General features: G+C 38.4%; 3 protein-coding genes and 1 long non-coding RNA gene across 8 annotated transcripts; 3 read left to right on the top strand and 1 right to left on the bottom strand.

Annotated features, from left to right (window-relative positions):
• Positions 1–266: 266 nt before the first annotated feature.
• On the bottom strand, positions 267–6,649 carry Ter94 (transitional endoplasmic reticulum ATPase TER94). Its single transcript, XM_071697320.1, has 13 exons — positions 6,516–6,649; positions 4,754–5,113; positions 4,169–4,361; positions 3,864–4,098; positions 3,640–3,773; positions 3,317–3,565; positions 3,067–3,231; positions 2,871–2,993; positions 2,568–2,780; positions 2,190–2,498; positions 1,896–2,057; positions 1,371–1,525; positions 267–1,182 (listed from the first exon to the last, which is right to left on the bottom strand). Exons 1-13 carry the CDS (start codon positions 6,530–6,532, stop codon positions 1,092–1,094), a joined length of 2,406 nt encoding a protein of 801 aa, XP_071553421.1. The 5' UTR covers positions 6,533–6,649; the 3' UTR covers positions 267–1,091.
• Positions 6,614–10,879, top strand: LOC139767730 (uncharacterized). Of its 4 annotated transcripts, none has more exons than XR_011717213.1 (6): positions 6,614–6,703; positions 9,146–9,380; positions 9,457–9,658; positions 9,722–9,933; positions 10,013–10,110; positions 10,771–10,879. It is a non-coding gene; the product is annotated as an uncharacterized lncRNA (long non-coding RNA). The 4 variants fall into 4 exon arrangements; XR_011717214.1 differs by lacking the exon at positions 6,614–6,703 and adding an exon at positions 7,765–7,779; XR_011717216.1 differs by lacking the exon at positions 6,614–6,703 and having other exon boundaries at positions 9,159–9,375.
• Positions 10,880–11,955: 1,076 nt separating this feature from the next.
• On the top strand, positions 11,956–13,980 carry LOC139767727 (leptin receptor overlapping transcript-like 1). Its single transcript, XM_071697318.1, is given in 6 exon segments — positions 11,956–12,556; positions 12,558–12,578; positions 12,690–12,764; positions 12,850–13,048; positions 13,203–13,358; positions 13,573–13,980. Coding segments are annotated over 5 exon segments (426 nt in total). The 5' UTR covers positions 11,956–12,539; the 3' UTR covers positions 13,317–13,358; positions 13,573–13,980.
• Positions 13,981–14,255: 275 nt separating this feature from the next.
• LOC139767714 (transmembrane channel-like protein 5) lies at positions 14,256–18,689 on the top strand. 2 transcript variants are annotated; one of them, XM_071697293.1, is made up of 11 exons: positions 14,256–14,519; positions 15,396–15,461; positions 15,532–15,661; positions 15,747–16,069; positions 16,156–16,307; positions 16,404–16,488; positions 16,578–16,726; positions 16,801–17,191; positions 17,250–17,932; positions 18,014–18,147; positions 18,227–18,689. In XM_071697293.1, exons 3-11 carry the CDS (start codon positions 15,574–15,576, stop codon positions 18,349–18,351), a joined length of 2,130 nt encoding a protein of 709 aa, XP_071553394.1. In that variant the 5' UTR covers positions 14,256–14,519; positions 15,396–15,461; positions 15,532–15,573; the 3' UTR covers positions 18,352–18,689. The 2 variants fall into 2 exon arrangements, with proteins under 2 accessions (XP_071553394.1, XP_071553393.1); XM_071697292.1 differs by having other exon boundaries at positions 14,256–15,461.
• Positions 18,690–18,732: the final 43 nt, after the last annotated feature.

Below are 18,732 nucleotides of genomic sequence, written 5' to 3'. Positions count from 1 at the left end.
TGCTGTTTTTATGCTGAAATTAAAGTATTTCTTTCATTTCAGTGACACTGATGTAAACGTATAAAAATTCTGCACTGAATTTCAGTCGTTACCTAGAAAGAGAAATTGTTTCTGATAGCAATATATTAATTTTTTGCGCCTTTTTTTTAAATTTTAATCCTATTGTTGGAACTTATAACAAGTATAACGACGGTCAAAGTGGTACGATCAATTATGGCATAACAGTATCAACAACTTGCCAGTCTTGTAAGAAAATCGAACAGATCTTTCTTTTTATTCATATTGTATTTAGCAATCTTATTCGGCTCCTCCATCATCAGAAATTTCAACGTTTATAAAACTGCGAACGGTTATAATGCAGATAATCGCACGATTCGTATGACGAGATTGAAAAAAGGCTCTTTATCGTCGTATATGGATAATCATTTACTATTAAGGGATATTTGTAAAATCGTCAACGTACATCATCATTAGTTGACAATCTCATCTCGACATGGCATAATTTTTTTTTTTTTTATATTACTGCAATGCGTGAGTGTGAACAACAGAATGTATTCTCATCGAGTACAGTGATAATGCAGCAAAAGGGTCCATTCCGAGTTCAAGCTCGACAAAAATACGTAGCAAAATTGTAATGGATATTATGCTTATCCTTATAATACGTGCATACGCGGTGTAGCGTCATCTCACCGCTTTGTAATGATCTTTCTGCGATTTTATTTCCATCGCACATTCATGTTACCAAGTGTTGATGAAAGAGAAAGAACATTTTGTACAACAATTCTGTTAAAAGACCAAGTTCCATCAATATAAAGAATGGTTAAATGCAAAAAATAATATGACAGCAAGTTTTCAATCGATATTTTATATCCGAATGTTTCTTAGCTACATGAATTAGGGTCCGTGCCCTTTTTCTACAAACACAAAGCCGTATATACCTTATATAAAATTTCCATTTTATCCATCCATTTATTTACGCTCTTTATATCTCAATTGTATTACTTAAAAACGATTCATGTGCTATATTATGTGGTAACAGACAGGCCCTTTTGTCGTATGCTCACTGTAATGACATACAAGGAAACGAAAACTTAGCTATAGAGATCGTCATCTCCATCATCTTGAAAGGGTTGATCGCCTTGCGTATTATCTTGAGCACCGCCTGCTCCACTTTGTGGAAATCTGCAAATAAGTTTTTTTTTATGAAAAAATATTTTTTATTATGTACAAATTGTTCTATTGAAAATATGTATCATATCTTTAGTATTTAAAAAAACAGTATATCCATAAAAATTTAGTTTTATTTCCTTATTAATTTTTGCACGCGTATTGGAATTCGAAAAAAAAAAGGGAAAAAGGGAAACTCGTACCTGAAATTAGTCCCGAATCCTCGAGATTGCTGAAGCGTTTGCGCAAACATTTCGTACTTGCGAATGTCGTTATCGGATACTGAACGACGCGCGAACCTCATTGCTTCCTCGAAGTGAGCTCGCGTTATTTCTGGTACGGGATCATCCTCATCCATCTGGAAAAAGCATAGAAACTTAGAACTTAGGAGTGACATGCATATATCGATGACAATTTTTACTCGAATTAATCATTTTAATTTCTACATAACTGTATATATCTTTTAATATTGCCGGAAACTGCATAAAACGATTATTATTGCGTATGCGATTATGAAAGAAAGTTTTTTCCCTCGCAGTCGGGAAATATTGTACAAACTTATCGTGCTTGCATCGTAAAAAAATAAAAAAATGTGTAAGAAAACCCTTTCTGCTGATGATTCAAATAAAGTCGAATGCTGATTCAGGTATGAATCATACAGATGATGCAGCAGAAATGAGTCTTTGAAATAAAACGCCGTAAAATGTGTTTTAAACCAAATATCTTACGTCCATAGATGCGGATGGATTATTTGCTCGTTCTTTTTCCCTTCGAATTTCAGTCTCGATGCACTGTCTAATGGCAAGTTTGCATGCCCGTTGACAGATTTCTGTCAAGTCAGCACCGGAAAAACCATGTGTAACTTTGGCTATGTAGCTTAGATCTACGTCCTGATAAAAGAGAATTACTTTTGTTTTAATGACAATTAAGAAAGATCCAGAGAAAGATATAAATATACATAAATGTTACATTGATAGTACTAAATATTTTTTACTTTTTAGACAAATTTACGAAGTTATTACCTTAGCCACGGGCGATTTTCGGAGATTAGCGCGGAATATTGCTTCTCGGGACTTCTCATCCGGTAGCGGTATGTAAATTAATTGATCTAATCTACCAGGTCGTAAAATTGCCGGATCGATGATGTCGGGCCGATTTGTCGCTCCTATGATGAATACGTTCTTCTTCGCGCCCATACCGTCCATTTCCGTTAATATCTGATTTATCACACGGTCCGCTGCACCACCGGCGTCGCCGACAGTGCCGCCTCGAGATTTCGCGATAGAATCGAGTTCGTCGAAGAACAATACGCAAGGCGCTGCTGATCTTGCCTGGAAAACAAATTTGTGTTGTTAAACAGCGATTTTGAATCGTCCATCAGAGAATGGGAGAGAACTTACCTTGTCGAAGACATCTCTGACATTGGCTTCCGATTCTCCGAACCACATGGTTAATAATTCAGGACCCTTGACAGAAATGAAATTCGCTTGACACTCGTTGGCGATCGCTTTGGCCAATAGTGTTTTACCGCAACCGGGTGGGCCGTAAAATAGTACGCCTCTTGACGGTTGCATACCGAATTTCAAGAATTTATCAGGATGCTCCACTGGATACTGCGCGACGAGAATAAAACATTAATAATATATGTAATTTGAAACATACATATCTCACGTGCGTATATTGGGCTTTGTATGTATTCTTACCTGCACCAATTCTTGCAATTCCATTTTGACGTTTTGTAAACCTCCGATATCATCCCAGGTGACCGTCGGCACCTCCACGATCGTCTCGCGTAGAGCGCTCGGGCTGCTCTTCGTCATTGCATACTTTAACGGGAAAGTACTTTCACTTAGAAAACGGTGCAAATCAATTCAATATAAAATCAAGATGATAACCCACCTTAAAGTTCTCCATTGTTACCGCAAGCGAAGACAAGACCTCCGCATCTATATGGTCGTCCTCCAAGTCTATGAGGTCCATTTTTTCACGAATTTGTTGAAGAGCCGCTTCCGAACATAAAGACGCTAAATCGGCGCCAACGTGTCCGTGAGTTTCCGCTGCAATCTGGCGATATATTTTTTATATTATTTTACAGTATAAAATGTGATTATTTTTTATTTCTTAGAATTAACGTGGAAATAAGTGGCACCTCTTCTAAATCGACGTCGTCAGCGAGTTTCATGTTCTTCGTATGGATTCTCAAGATTTCCAATCGGCCAGTGGCATCCGGTATACCAATGTCGATCTCTCTATCGAAACGTCCGAATCGACGCAATGCTCCGTCAATGCTGTTCGGTCGATTGGTAGCTGCCATTACAATCACATGGGAGCTTTGCTTCATGCCATCCATCAGTGTCAACAGTTGCGACACAATACGCCTCTCAACTTCGCCGTGCGTCTATATGAACAAGAAAATATGATTTTTACTTCAAAATGCGATTTATAAAAGATATTGAGTTTGACTTGGCGAACCTTTTCACGTTTTGGCGCGATCGCATCAAGTTCGTCGATAAATATAATAGCCGGAGAATTTTTCTCGGCCTCCTCGAACGCCTTTCGCAAGTTGCTTTCGGATTCACCAGCTAGTTTGCTCATAATTTCGGGACCTGTATGGAAAGACGGGAATTTTTTTAAATCTCATATTGCTTCATATTCTTTATTTAATATTTCTCTGGCAATATTTACAGATTGCGTACCGTTTATGAGAAAGAAGAACGCTCCAGTTTCGTTTGCCACAGCGCGTGCAATAAGAGTCTTTCCTGTTCCCGGTGGTCCATATAACAATATACCACGTGGCGGCTTGACACCGATCGCTTTGAACAGAGACGGATGTCGCAGAGGTAATTCTACCATTTCCTTGATTTGCGCCAATTGCTTGCGGACGCCGCCGATATCGTCGTATCCCACGGCGTTCAATGCTTCCTCCTCCTCCTGCAAATAAATGCTTTTCACTATCTGCATCGATATGAAAGGTATCAAAAAAACGGAATATTTTTCTGACCTCTCGTTTTATCGGATCACCTTCACAATGTATCACTGTATCAGGCGCCACAATGCAAAATGGTCCCGGATCAGTTTCCACAACTTTGAATTCCACGGCTCGCATACCTCCTCGTACAATGAAGTTGTCATCTTTGTGAATAGGACGGTACGCTTCCAAGAAGTACGGCTTTAAATAGACTTCGAATAGGTTCCTGCAAAAATGTAAAGATATGTATTTTATGTGCCAGTATAATATTATGTAATTAGAAGTGCACAAAAAATTGATTTTATAAAAAAAAATAATGTCAACTCATGATTTTACTACAAATAGGTAGTATTTTAAGTTGTCCTCTTTTACAATTGCTAATAAATTACACAAATAACATAAATATAACTAAATGTTATTGGGGTAACATGTGGTTCCATGTTAGAATGATTGACTCATAATTTGAAATCCCAAGTTCGATCCCCATGTATGAGCTCTCAATTTTAAAAGATTAATGGAGAGTTGAAGATTAGGTCATGAGTAAAGTATGAGGTTGAAAAGGTGATCCACTTCGGAAAACATTCCATTTATCATCTAAATCTTAATTGTTAAATTTACCCGGTAAGACCGTCGACAGTGTCGTCCATTGGCAGCACATGAATACGCTTTCCATACTTGACCTCCGGACACGCTTGTACGGAAACGACATCGCTCAGGCGCACGCGCAAGTTATTTCTGACAACCCGGTTCATGCGGATCTTCTCGTCCGGGCAGGTGTCGTCCGAAAGAACGATGCACACCGTCTCCTTACGCCTCTTGCCCTTCAGCAGTACGGTATCACCGCGAAACAACTGCAACTCATCCATTTTTGCTTGGGAGAGCGCAACTACGGAATTGTCATCGGCAATCGCCTCGTCGACCAGCAGTCTGTTTGGCCTATCCTTCTTGCGAAGGATAGCCGTCGCCAAATCTTCACCACTGAAACAAATAACATTAGTTAGATATCAGTTGCAATCAATGTATTACTGTATTCGACATTATTTTGTCTAATATTCGATATATTGTATAAAAATAAGTTTGCATTAAATATTTTTGTCATAAAATGTTATATTCTCATTGGTTAATTTCACCAATGAGAATATAATTATTCAGACGTTATCGAGACGACAAGAATATTTAAAATCATTGAAAAAAGAAAATTGGTTTCTAATTAGAAAAATAAGTAAAAAAATGAATGAAGAATAACATTCTTTCTTCAGATAACATTCTCTTCATGAAGGAAACGACTTTGAAAGTTATTCCAAGCTTTTTAAAAGTTTCTGATTAGAAAAATAAGTCAAAACGTAAATAACATTCCTTCTTCAGATGACATTCTTTTCTTGAAGGAAACAGCTTTGAAAGCTATTTTTATAGATTTTTAAAATTATTTTCCTTTTAATAATTAATTTGCTATAAAATGTTTTCATGATGAAACAAACATGACTTTGTATTCTGAAGAGGAAAAACTAAAAAGATAATGACATCATACATATATACTTATACATATATATGTATATATTGTATATCTATATATATATATATATATATGGAGGGGTAAAAAAACCACAGTGGTGTAAGTCAAATTTTTAAAAATATTTTTTTGTGTGCATAGATGCAATGTATATATTGTATAGATTGCATCTATGCACATGAGAAAAAATTTAAAAAAATTTGACTTACACCACTATGACTTTTACCCCTCCATATATGTATTGCGCAATGTATTTTATTTATCTGATTAATCTGATATCTATTAAAATCCTCGTAAATTATGAAAGGATAATTTCAGAAGACGACGACACGTAACAAGTATGCGAAATTAGCATATTTATCAATTTTAGACACGTAACGCGAATGTTTCTCGTGGCAAGGAGCATTTGCGTCCACGTTCGCGATTCTCGCGAACAAGCCATGTGACATCGCGGGCAAGTCGAGCGTCTCCTTTCCCTTTTGTCATGTTTGGCTCGAAGCAGAGCCTGCACAGCCATGATCGGGCCATGACGTGCCCGAAAATCGACGGGCGCGCGTCCGCTCCGCGGATAACACTCCCCCCCCCCCCCGCGGGGGAGGTGTGCCGTCGCGGGAAACGACGGGGCGCGATCCGCGCGACCGTTCGTCATCCGTCGTCCGGGTCAATCCGGGTCGCGCGCGTCGAAAACGCGGAAAACGGAGCGTCGCGTCGACATGATGACATCGTGAAATTGAGTGCCATGGTCGGCCGTGTCGCGCTGCTCCGCGCGACACACACGTCGGCGCCGCGGCACGCGAGCGAGCGAGAAAATCGGCGTTGGAATACGCTGGATTAGGGATACTAGGAGCCTCGTCGCCGTGGTTTTCTCACCTCTTCGGATCGCTCATCGTCCAACCCTCGGTTGCTTCTCCGGCCCAAAAACAAGAATCCGCACGATGCACGATCTCTTCCCTCGGTAGGCGCGATGAATCTAGCAACGGAGTCACAGAAATGCTAAATGCAAATGAAGGAAAACCGTGTGCGCGATGACTCGCTTCTACCCGTTGCCAAATCACAGGGTAAGGGCGCGTCCACACCAGTCCACACGTCGCGAAACGGCGTGGGCGACGCGCGCAGGAGGAAGCGTCGCGGTGGCGTCCAATCAGTTTGTCGCTTCTCCGAAAACGATAGCGTCATTTCTCCCACTTTCCTTCTTTGTTCCTAAAGCCCGTATCATAGTACGGATTGGAGTGATTAAGGCCCAGTTCAACAGTGGCCAGTTAGCTTAACTAGTAGTTAAGCTAACTACTACCTCAAAGGTTAGAAAGAGACGGAGAGTGAGAGTTAACTACTAGTTAAGCTAACTGGCCATTGTTGAACTGGGCCTAAGGCCCCTAAAGCCACGGTTTAAGGCTGAAGTCACATGGCATGTATTTTCCGCGTAACGCGTAACCGCGTAACCAATTAGAAGCGTTTGGCATTTTCGGTTAAGCATATTCGCGCTTTTGATTGGTTACGCGATACGCGTTACGCGGAAAATATCAGTCCATGTGACCGCAGCCTAAAGCCTTGTGTACACGATACTAGAAATCGGTCCGAGTTTCGGGCAATAAAACTGCTGCTTTTCTGTAAGAGCTGCAAGTTGATTGGCTTAAACCGAAACTCGGACCGATTTCTAGTATCGTGTACACAAGGCTTTAAAGCCCGGTGTCCACGATGCAAGAACTGTGTCCAAGTTTCGGTTTAAGCCAATGAAACTGCTACTTTTCTGTAAGAGCTGCAAGTTGATTGGCTTAAACCGAAACTTGGACACAGTTCTTGCATCGTGGACACCGGGCTTAATGCCCGTATCAGACTACGGATTGGGATTGAGATTGGATTAAAATTTGACCAATCAGAGCAAAGTTTACTAAACTTGAGATCAGTTTTCTCTATTCTGATTGATTAAATTTCAATTCAATCTCAATCCTAATCCGTAGTCTGATACGGGCTTAACGCCCATCATAATTTCCCTGATCTCCCTCCCCAAGTCCCCACGTGGTCCCCAGTCTCCACCAGTGCTTCACTCCCATTCACCCCCTCCTTAAGTTCACTCTAGTTCACAGCTTTCAACCCCATGGCCTGTGCTCGCATTGCTCGCAGCACCCGCAGTCTGGTACGTTGTATAGAAGTCTGTAAAAGTGTGTGCTCACCACGTGTTCCCGCATGTTCTCTCTTTCTTGATTTTTTAATTTTATACAGAAAAAAAAATCAAACCTGCTTCGCATAAATAATGGGTGAGTTTAAAATCGATTAGTTTTTCCGATTAATTTTTAATTCAGCTTCCGTCAAAGTTTCGATAATTTCCTTTATTCACTATATTCATATATGTTTGATTTATATATATATATAATCGCTATTACATATATTAATATATTTCAAAATATATTAAATGAAAAAAAATATACATTATTCTTAAAAAATATTAGTTACTTAGAAAAGTTAAACGTAAGTGCAGCGATGAGTAATTTTTGCAATTTTTCTCGTTTCTTCTTTGGTGCTCACGTGGTGATAAATAAACACAGAAAGCACGTGCTCCCGATATCTCAGATTTAAATTAGAAATAAATATTTCCATATTTTATTTAAAGAATTTAAAAAGAAACTTTTCTTTAAAATATTTAATTATTTAATAATGATATACATTAAAATTTAATTTTACTTTGAAAAAAAAAACATGTGCTTGCAATATTTTAAATGCAAAGAAAATTTTCTCTATCTTGTAAAAAAATTGTAAGAAACTGTTTTATTTCTTAAAGAATTTTAATTATTAAAAAATGATATGCTACCGCCTTTTTATGCTTCATAAGACATTCAATCCCATGTAACAAAACGCGGAACGCTTCAAGAACCGCAACAGCGGTTCTTGAAACGAGGTGAAAATTACAAAAGTGAGGAAATTCACTAGAGTATCTACGATTTCATTGGTTGAAACCTAGTAAATCTGTTCACTTTTGTAATTTTCACCTCGTTTCAAGTAGAGTAGCTGAGTGAGGCTGCGTTCGGAAACGTCACCCGGGTACACACGGGTATACTCCCTTCTCCTTCTAACTCGCTGAGATAGAAAGAGAAGGGAGTATACTCGTGTACACTCGGGTGACGTTTTCGAACGCAGCCCGACTGTATCCAAAGAACATGGTCACTTGATATGCGCATGAGCATGTTTTCTGTTTATCGAACATGATTGGTCGACTCTCCTTGTTCGCCTTGCGCGCAGATTCGTCTGAACGGACTTTCAGGCGGTCTTTTTAACGTCAAGTCTATTTTTCTTCTATTCATTCAGATGCACTCTCTATACCCTAAGAGCACAGTTGACGGAAAGTCGACGGCAAGTCGACTTTTATAAGTCGACTTCTAGTCGACTTCTAAAAATGGCGGAAAGTCGACTAAAAGTCGACTTCTAAATAGTCGACTTCTAAAAATGGCGGAAAGTCGACTAAAAATCGACTTCTAAATAGTCGACTTATAAAAAGACGAAAACAGGTCAGTCAAACGGCGCGTCATGCATCATCAATATGGCGGCGAATCTCGAGGAGGCTGGAGGACCAGAGTGGACCAGAGTTTACGCGAGTGCGAGGAATACGTGCCGCGAGACAGGACACGATAAGACGCCAGATAGTTTTTGCAGGTATGGCGGATCAAGTCGCGAGAAAGGTTTTGCCCGACGAGGTAAAAGAGGATCAGGATAAGGCCAAGTGGAAACATGCTTACAGGTTAGGTATGGTGTGTTATTAATTATCATCGATAATTAAGACCTATTGAATGCGACCTCTCCATTCTGTATCATCTTTCAGAACACCAGAAATGAAGGAACCTGTGTTCATGCATTCTTCGTGCGTTCTACGGAAAATCAGTCCGGAATAGGTGGTTTATAAAGAGGTGTACGAAACGAATAAGATATACATGCGAGGTGTCACGGTGATAGAACCCGAATGATTGCCGAAATTCGCCCATGCTATGCCATCTTAGTGAACCATTGGTTGATCCACCGCCAAGGTATTTTTATCACAATTGTTGCTTTATAATGTTTTTCCTACTTATTTATAAAGATATTTATAGATATAATCAATGAACCGGGAGGATCATTTGCCGCGTGTCTGGTACATTCGGAAAGGCCGAATGGGCACTACCATCGATGGATATAGAGCATCCGTGGATGGTGTCAAGTGGTTAGCGTATTTCTTCTTGGAGGGTCAAGTGTGCCCTAAGCTGAAACGATTTGTCCTGTCGCTGCTGACGACACCTGGGAGCATCACCAAGTCATGGGCCAGGTAAATCGTTATTCTATCTCCTTTCGATTTCACGTTGATTCATCGAATAGATTACATCAATTCAATACGATTTTTTCAGGTTGATACCACGCACTCAAGCAATAGTACAAACGCTGCAGTCGCAGGGAGTCGTGTCCAAACACAAACTGCTAGAAATCTGAGGTTCGGATAAAAAATGTGAGATTTTAATTTATAAAATAATATTTAGATATTATCATAGACTTCTATACAATACTAGACCGCTGACAGACATCTCGGCCGTGATGCTTGCCGCCATGTTGATTTTAGTCAAGATATGCTATACTACTATTCTATACAAGTGGTTTTATACAAGATTTCTATACAATAGTTTGGCATATACAGAATGTCCAAAAGAAAGGGTTTAATACTACAGGAGTAGTGGTTCGATTTCGGCATCCAAGTACGCTACACGTCGAAGGCATGACTTACAAACTTATTGATAACATGTACCAATATTTAACACAAAAACATTTGCCTGCTTCGTTATGTACTGTAATAACGAATGCAGATAAACGCACATCATGAGCAACTGAACACCCGATAGTGACTTATTGTTAATTCAATATGGCCGCACCCTTCACTAACACTTGCACCTTGCACTCGCATCAGCTTTTCGGCAGTGCGTCCATAGATGTTAGTGGTCTAGTATAAAAGTCTGTGGATATTATATATTTATAATAATATATATATATATATATATATATATAAAACAATATTATTATATATTTACAACATTATGATAATAATATGATATATATTTATATAGCTAATTTTGCATATTGTTTCGCGATTAACGCTGGAATGTTTTAATTTTAGTTCTGTTATTGTCAGCTTACCAGAAGTGGCTGCCGGAATCCGCGCACGCAGAAGTGGCACAGATATGGCCGCCTTTGTAATTAAGAATAAAACATTAGGATTGTAATTATACAGTTTTTTAGATAATTAAATTATTTTATATATGAAAAAAAATCGAAATGCATCAGTTTTAGCCCTCCAGCAAGGGGTCGATTGTGTATCTTGAAATAATGAGGTAAAAATTACAAAAGTGAGAAAATTCATTAGCGTATCTACGATTTTATTTATCAAAATCTAATAAAATCTGTTTACTTTTGTTATTTTTACCTCGTTTCAAGATACACAATCGACCTCCAGACGTACGCGGCGGTTTATTTTATCGACTTTAAAAGTTGGCGGGAAGTCGACTTTTCGTCATGACGGGAAGTCGACTTTTCATCATGACGGGAAGTCGACTTTAAGTCGGTGGTTTTTGCGACATTCGCCGACTTCAAGTCGACTTCAAGTCGACTTTCGTCCTTAAAAATGTCGACTTCTCTGCCAAGTCAGTTTCGGTAAAAGTCGACTTCAAGTCGACTTAAAGTCGACTTTTTGCTCTTAGGGATTCCTTATTCCTTTATCTTATTCCTTATTCCACTCATTGTGACTGAGCCATAATGAAGATGCAGGGACGTCTAATCTCCGATGAAATAGCAAATAGCAATTTGATGAGAGCGATAGAAACTACAATCAAATCCTATCAAGGAACCAAGAAACCAGATGCGATTGGTCGAAACTTTACTGTTACTGTTACGAAAAAGTGTGTGTCCGGGCCCTTACTACATTGGGCGCGTTTAGCAGACCAAGCCGCTCAGTAGCAGTCGAACATGATTGGCTCTTACTTTTAGAACCAACTAATCAACGTAGAGTGTTGATAAGACGAACTCAACAGTTGTGTCTGCTGAACGCGGCCATTGGCTGCATTCCGATATTCACTGTCAGCAACTTTCAGTACTGAAAATCTATAGTATACGTGACGTAAAATATAGATTTGCAGTACTGACAGTGAATATCGGAATGCAGCCATTGGTAGAAATGGACAATAGCGTCTCGAGAAGACGATTGGTCCATGAACTGTGCCTACCCACCTCGACGATGTGTGTACGGGGCTTAAGTCGGTTTTACGTCACGCGTAGTTCGCGGTTCACGTAGAGCGAGTGCTCGATAAAATATACACACTTGTCAAATCGATTTGCAATGGCCGGGATTAAAGGTTATTCGGCGTATTCCCGATTGTTTTTCACGCGTGCGGCTTCCCGCGGCGTAAATCCTCGCGAAATGTCATCGCCGCGGGGATCTCGCCGCGCGAAAACCGCGAAAATCGGCTGTCAAAACATAACCTCGCCGCGCCGTTGTCACCGCCGTTTGACGTTTCGCCCGTGCACGGGGCCCTCGCCATCCTCATTGAATTTCTCTTAATTTGAGGGCAACGCGCGACCTTCGCGTCACGGTTCCTTTCATTCGTCTCTACGCTTCTTCCTAAATTTCGCAAAAAAACGAAAATTGCATTTTAGAAAAGTTTCGTTCTGTAATATCGCGTCGTGTTATTTTCAATCTATTTCTAGACTCGCATTTTAAAACGATTGTTTGTCCGTTCGATACGAGAAAGATTTATATAAATTTTTTGCTACGAATATTGTTACGGCTCCGAGACTGGACAGTCAAAAATGCATTATTAGACTTATAAGGATGTAGTCTTTAATACCGTTTAATGTAATATGTAGAGATTAATTTTGTGCTTTTCTTATTTCATGATGTTCTTTCCCCGTGACGTTCATCCTCGAAACAGCGTAAGTACCTTTGCAAGCCAATGATTGGGATATTTTCTCTTAAAATTCATAGATAACTATGATGTCTATTAATCAACCAAATGTAATTGTTATACAACGATGTGATTACAGATTAGTACTGCTAGCATTTGCTGGTTCCATTGGAATGACATTTGTCATTCTTGGTTGTGCATTACCCATATACAAGTGAGTGCATCTCTTTGCATAATCAATTTATTTCGGATATTTAGTTCTCCTAGGATTAGAATGTTACAACATGCACAATTTCCAGAGTATGGTGGCCATTTTTCGTTGTACTGTTCTACATATTGGCACCTATTCCAACTATAATAGCACGCCGCTACACAGATGATTCGGGCACCAACAGTAATCCGTGTTTAGAGTTGGCGATATTTATTACGATGGGATGCGTGGTGTCCTCCTTTGCTCTTCCAATTGTGTTGGCGCGATCTCCGGAGGACCAGCCAGTGGTACGTCGCACACGTTTCTGCATGGAACATTATTATGAAACTTTCAAGTCTCAGTGATACGATAAAACAATTGCAAATAACAGTTTTAATGTAACTAACAGTACATTAGGTTTGAATCGATCAGCTGGATTATGTGGTTTATTTGTACTTACAGATACAATGGGGCGCTTGCTACCTGACATTAGCAGGCAATATTGTTGTATATTCCACTCTAGTCGGATTTTTCATAACCTTCGATCAGGACGATACCGATTACAACATGTGGTGAGGTACTGCTGCATCGTACTTACTCATCATGATAAAAAAAAACGTGAGTAATATACGAGTTGATTCATCTTGAAGGTAGCAAAAGTTAGTCCTTTGAAATACCGAAGCTTATGCGATATTAATTACCGATGAGATAAAATCATTACATTTTAAAGCCTCTCACTTATTTTTGAAATATAGAACTTACACAAAAGACTCGAGGCACTAATTAAAAATACGCCACTTATGCCATATTATAATGCGTGTAATTGTTTCAGGTTTTTTATGTGATTAAAGGGAAAAAAATATCAATCATGCAGTGCACTGACTGAAAGCTACATGTTTATTCTAAATTATACTATGAAACTTATTGTACACAGTTTACATAATAACCTTAATATGGATACTCTACTATATTGATGCTGCAAAGGAAAAAAATAGTATTATAGTGCACTAACGATAGAATGTCGGTGAGGCTACGCTGGTACGACGGTACATTGGATTCTGCGCGCGTTACGAAGCAGCGAAAGAGGAATAATATGCATTTGATGTCTTAGATTTTTCGTATGGGACTATTCAGGTTAGCCTGAAGCGCAACAATGCAAGGATAATGTTGAAAATATTTTTTATTTAATCTAAGTCTTTCGTAATAATAATGGTAATAAAAGTTACGATTTATTACTTCATCTTATCTCTTCAATTATCCTCGCAAAAACCGGCCGGGAATGTTCCCAGCCACGTTAAAATAAAATAGCTTGAAAATGATTCTCATATATGCATTTCTTATGTATAATTGTTATAGTTTTATAGATATGGATTACATAGTTTTAGATATATTTAATTATAGGTAATATTGTTACAGTTTTAAATATAGATTGTTATAGTTTTTGAATAACAAATAATTTGCAATTCTATAATTTCTTAATTTAAATTTAAATAAGTTTCACGAGCCACTACTTTATATTTCAAGAACGAGAAGAATTTCGAAGAAATCGAGTTTATTTGTTCAATAACAGGTTGAAATTTTTTTATTGCGTACATTTTTAAGTTAATTTAAATGGGCGCTACCGCGGAGATAATTTCCGGTCACTTAAGTAATCGGAAATCATCATCGCGTCAAAATGGCGCCCGTTTAAGCGCAAGCCGGATTCAACTGGCCAACTGGCGTCCAATTGTCCATTTTCTTAGCGCATTTTACGTTCGAGCAGCACAGATTCGATCGGTGGTAATTGTTTGATCTATTTTCTCGTCTACAATACTTCAGATTCCGAAGGAAGTTCAAAGAGATTCTCAAGCGCGTCTCAAACCTTTCCCCCGGAAGTAGCTTCGCGTATTGCGAAACTTTCGGGCGTGCCAGAAAATCGCGATATTCCCAATCGTGCCTCAAATTCAAAGGTGCGGGTGCGCGTCGATAATCAAGGCGCGAAAAAGATTCGAATTTATATTTCGCTTGATCCCGATATAATACACGCCGGCAAGGAAATATTGAACATTAAACGCTGCCTCATTTAATTTAAGACAGATAATACGACGTTGATCGTTAAAGAGAATCCAATTTAATTTATTTGCGTGTTTGTGATGTATGTTCTTTTGGTGTGTAAAGCTGACGGTACTTTGAAGATTAATGTGCAAAATTCATTTACTTGAGAATTAGGTTAGAATAGCCGAGGCTTATCCGCGAAATAATTGCGATCAGTCATTTTACCGCTATTATCGAAAGGAATTAACCGAAATAATCACCTGTGGATTTAAATTCTAACATAATTTGCGAATGTGTGTTTCGATAGATCCAATTATGCATATGTTAATGTCAGAATCTCGTCGATGCGTGTCATCGATGGAGAGAATGTCGAGTAACGGTAACGAGAAACACGATTGAGTAGACGTGTAATTCTGTATATACTATTCGTTCGGAATCAAGTTTTATGGAGTGCACATTTTAGAAGGGAAATTAAACGTGTTTGTCATGCAAATTTCCCTCCTACTTTAAGCCAATGTGTTTTATCTAATCACCCTAATCGCACATCTGTACCAAGTCATTTCCCAGAGATTGCAATGTAAAAGTATACAGCTGATGTTTATCTTATTTACTCGCATGAAGGAAAACGATCGTCGCTAATCAGGGACTGTTTTTTCTTAATCATTAAGGAATATAATTATATCTTGGGTGAGTTTATCTTAAAAGTAATATTTTTTATTGTACATCAATAATATTTACAAAATTATTCTCTTTTCAGAATTTGTTTTTTTTTTTAAATATATTAGCTGATTCTACCAGAATGTCTTTTGGAATTCGAAAAGCAGAACTCCACGAATCTTCTGACCAATATATCCAAATGCAACAGCTGCTACCAACGGGATTGGCAGGTAAGTATGGTCCTTGAATGTCTGATTAACTAGAATTTTTATAAAACCACCACTAAACATAAAATGGAACATGATATGTTTCTAGGAGAAAATGAAGGACACAGTATGTCGGATAATCTAAGCTCCATTATTCCGTATGCTACTTTAAGAATGCGTAACGTTCGTTTACCTAACGAAGAATGTGCCAATGCTATTGCCAATCATCTACGATCAAGCGATAAGTTTATGCACGATGATCCTGAGACAGAGCAGTTTAGGATGGAGACGGTGAGAACAATACCGCAGTGCCTCACCGTGAAAAGAGCTATCAGGTCACAGCTACAGGCGACTGTTAATCGGAAGGCGATAAGAACATCGATTGGTTGTTGGAAACTGTTTAAATATAATGTTAGCTTAAAGTTTGCAAAGGTAATGTTGATTTTGCCGAAGCCGTCTTTACGTTGTCTTTACGTTATGTGTAAAAAATTAAGAAACAAATTCTTTTTTTTATATAGATTCGGGTGGCAATGCAGAACTTTTTATTGGCAACGAAATTGTGGCACCGAACGATAAAAACCATCGAAAGTCACTATGGAAGCGGTACAGCGACGTATTTTAAATTCTTGAGATGGTTATTCTTTCTCAATGTAATTTCTTACATTTTGAGGTGCATACGTTTTATCCTGTTTTGCATCAAGAACTTATTTGTGATACATTGAAGAACATTTCGAACAAGATTTTAATTGATACTTTATGGTTGCAGCGTATCTTTTATTGTGATTCCGCAGTCTATGGATCAGACGCATGTGCCTAACAATATTGAAGTATTGGATTTTTTAACAGGCAGTGTAAGTGCAATCATTAATTTATCGTGGACAGCATGCTTTAAATAATACGACGCACATAGCACATATAAACTAGATACCTTGGTTTGCAGGGCTTTTTATCACGCACAATAATGTATTATGGTTTTTATTCCAATGGCACAGTAGACACACCATTTGGAACCAAATATAGCATCCCATTCGCCTATTTCCTAACGCTACTTTTTTGCTATATAGTTACATTTGTTATACTGTCTCTCAAGTATGTTACAAAATTAATGTGATTAAATTATTCGATTTGTAATTTAATTGAATATAACAGTAAATCTTTTCTAGAGTTATATCCTCTTATCGAAAGTCTTATGTCGAAACACGTGGAAAAGTGCACAATTTATATAGCGACAAAATATTTTGCGGATGGGACTTCAGCGTATCTTCACCAAAGACTGCTGCTTTACAATCAGCATCGATTTATAAAGAATTGGAAGAGCTGTTAGCGGAAACGAGGCACCATATACGTTTGCATTGGTTTGACAAATGTTTGTTAACGATAACGCAACTTGCCGTAACGTCCGTTGTTATATTTATGATTTGCGGTGTTGGTGCACTCGTTTGGATCCTATTAAGTCATTACAATATAGAAGTGCCCGCAACTGTCTCGGTTATGATTGTACCAACAGTCATTACTACCATCATTCACATCTTCCCAGCGATTATCTCCTACCTAGTAAGTAGCCTGCGTTTTCTATTGTGAAAATAGTTGATTATAATATTAATATTTTTAGGCATCGTTAGAACACTACCACAACAAACGCACGGAACTTTATGTGACCGTTGTCAGAAATTACGTGGTTGCCGCGACGATAATCGGCATTTTAATCGCCTTCTGGATAATCAACAGTACATCGCACTGTTGGCAAACGCACTTGGGGGAAGAAATCTATCGGCTTATCATATTGGATTTCATTGCTTCGCTATTCGGGACGTGTTTGCATCTTGCACGTTCCAAGCTGTATAAAAGATTTTCGACGAAAGTCGGCAGACCGGAATTCGATATCGCTCGCAATACATTAAATCTTATATACAATCAGACGCTCTTTTGGATGGGATTTTATTTCAGTCCGCTGATGTCCGTTATGATCGTGATAAAATTAATTTTTATATTTTACGTGAAGAGGTACGAGCTGAAAAGATACTACCAGCGGCCGTCACGGCCTTGGCGTGCAGCACAAACGCAAGCGCTGTTCTTGGCTCTTGCGTTTCTCAGCATTATCATCGTGCTGTTCACGATAGGATACGTCATCACAAACGTGAAGAGTGACGAATGCGGACCGTTCAGAAATTATCCTCACACTTGGGATTTTATTGTCGACGGAATGTTATCGTTGAAAAGAGATAGCCCGTTCTGGAACGTTGTTTCAAAGCTTGCGAGCCCAGTAACCGGCGCTGTAATATTGGTTGGCATGTGGTAAATAATTTATGAATACATGTATATATATTAAAATGATATAAATAGAGGTACTGATTTATTAAGTATTTTTTGTTAAAGTATCGCGGTGTATTGTCTACGGGCAGAAACGAAAGCGAGTGAGGAAATGTTACGAATTTTGTCCGACATGCTTCTCCTGCAGTCTCAAGATAAGCAGTTTCTGTTAAAAAGTTTCGGTAAATGTGCTAACAAACGTAAGTCACGTCTACTATTAAATTATATAGGTATCCTTATGCATTGTTGTTAACAAAACATATCTCTTTCTTTTATTAGGTGCGCCTGTTCCTAACGAGATTAATCTTTCCCAGGATGTTGGGCTTGCCGAGGAAAATGGAAATGAAGAAGTTTTACTTTCTCGCCGACGTAACTTACCGTCGACTAGTTTCGAAGAAAGATGATTGTAAATGAAGATGAAAGTTAATAATATGCACTAGTTGACAATTTGATGACAAACTGCCAAAGCATGTATTAGAAAAAAAGATTTATTTTCTTACAGTTATATTTACACTTAAATCTCATCTGAGAATATTGCTTCTACGATTGCCTAAATCTGAACATTCAAAACTGTCGTATATGCTAAAATAAGAACATATTTTTAATATAACAAGTATTTTATATGATATATGCAAGTAATAATTATTTATGTAAGTAGATATTTGCGGAAGATATATACAAACAGTAATCTTTTATTTTAATATATAGAATATTCGTAAATAAATCCGCGATTTATCTTTTATGTCTTTTTCCGATCGTTTCCAATAATCTCCATTCCGTTGTCA

The sequence above is a fragment of the Temnothorax nylanderi genome, unplaced genomic scaffold (genome assembly GCF_030848795.1).
Source record: "Temnothorax nylanderi isolate EJ_2023f unplaced genomic scaffold, tnyl_v1.0 TNYL_tig0011_pilon, whole genome shotgun sequence".
Classification (NCBI taxonomy): domain Eukaryota; kingdom Metazoa; phylum Arthropoda; class Insecta; order Hymenoptera; family Formicidae; genus Temnothorax; species Temnothorax nylanderi.
Note: the sequence above shows the minus strand (reverse complement) of the source record. Positions and strands in the feature narration are given on the sequence as shown.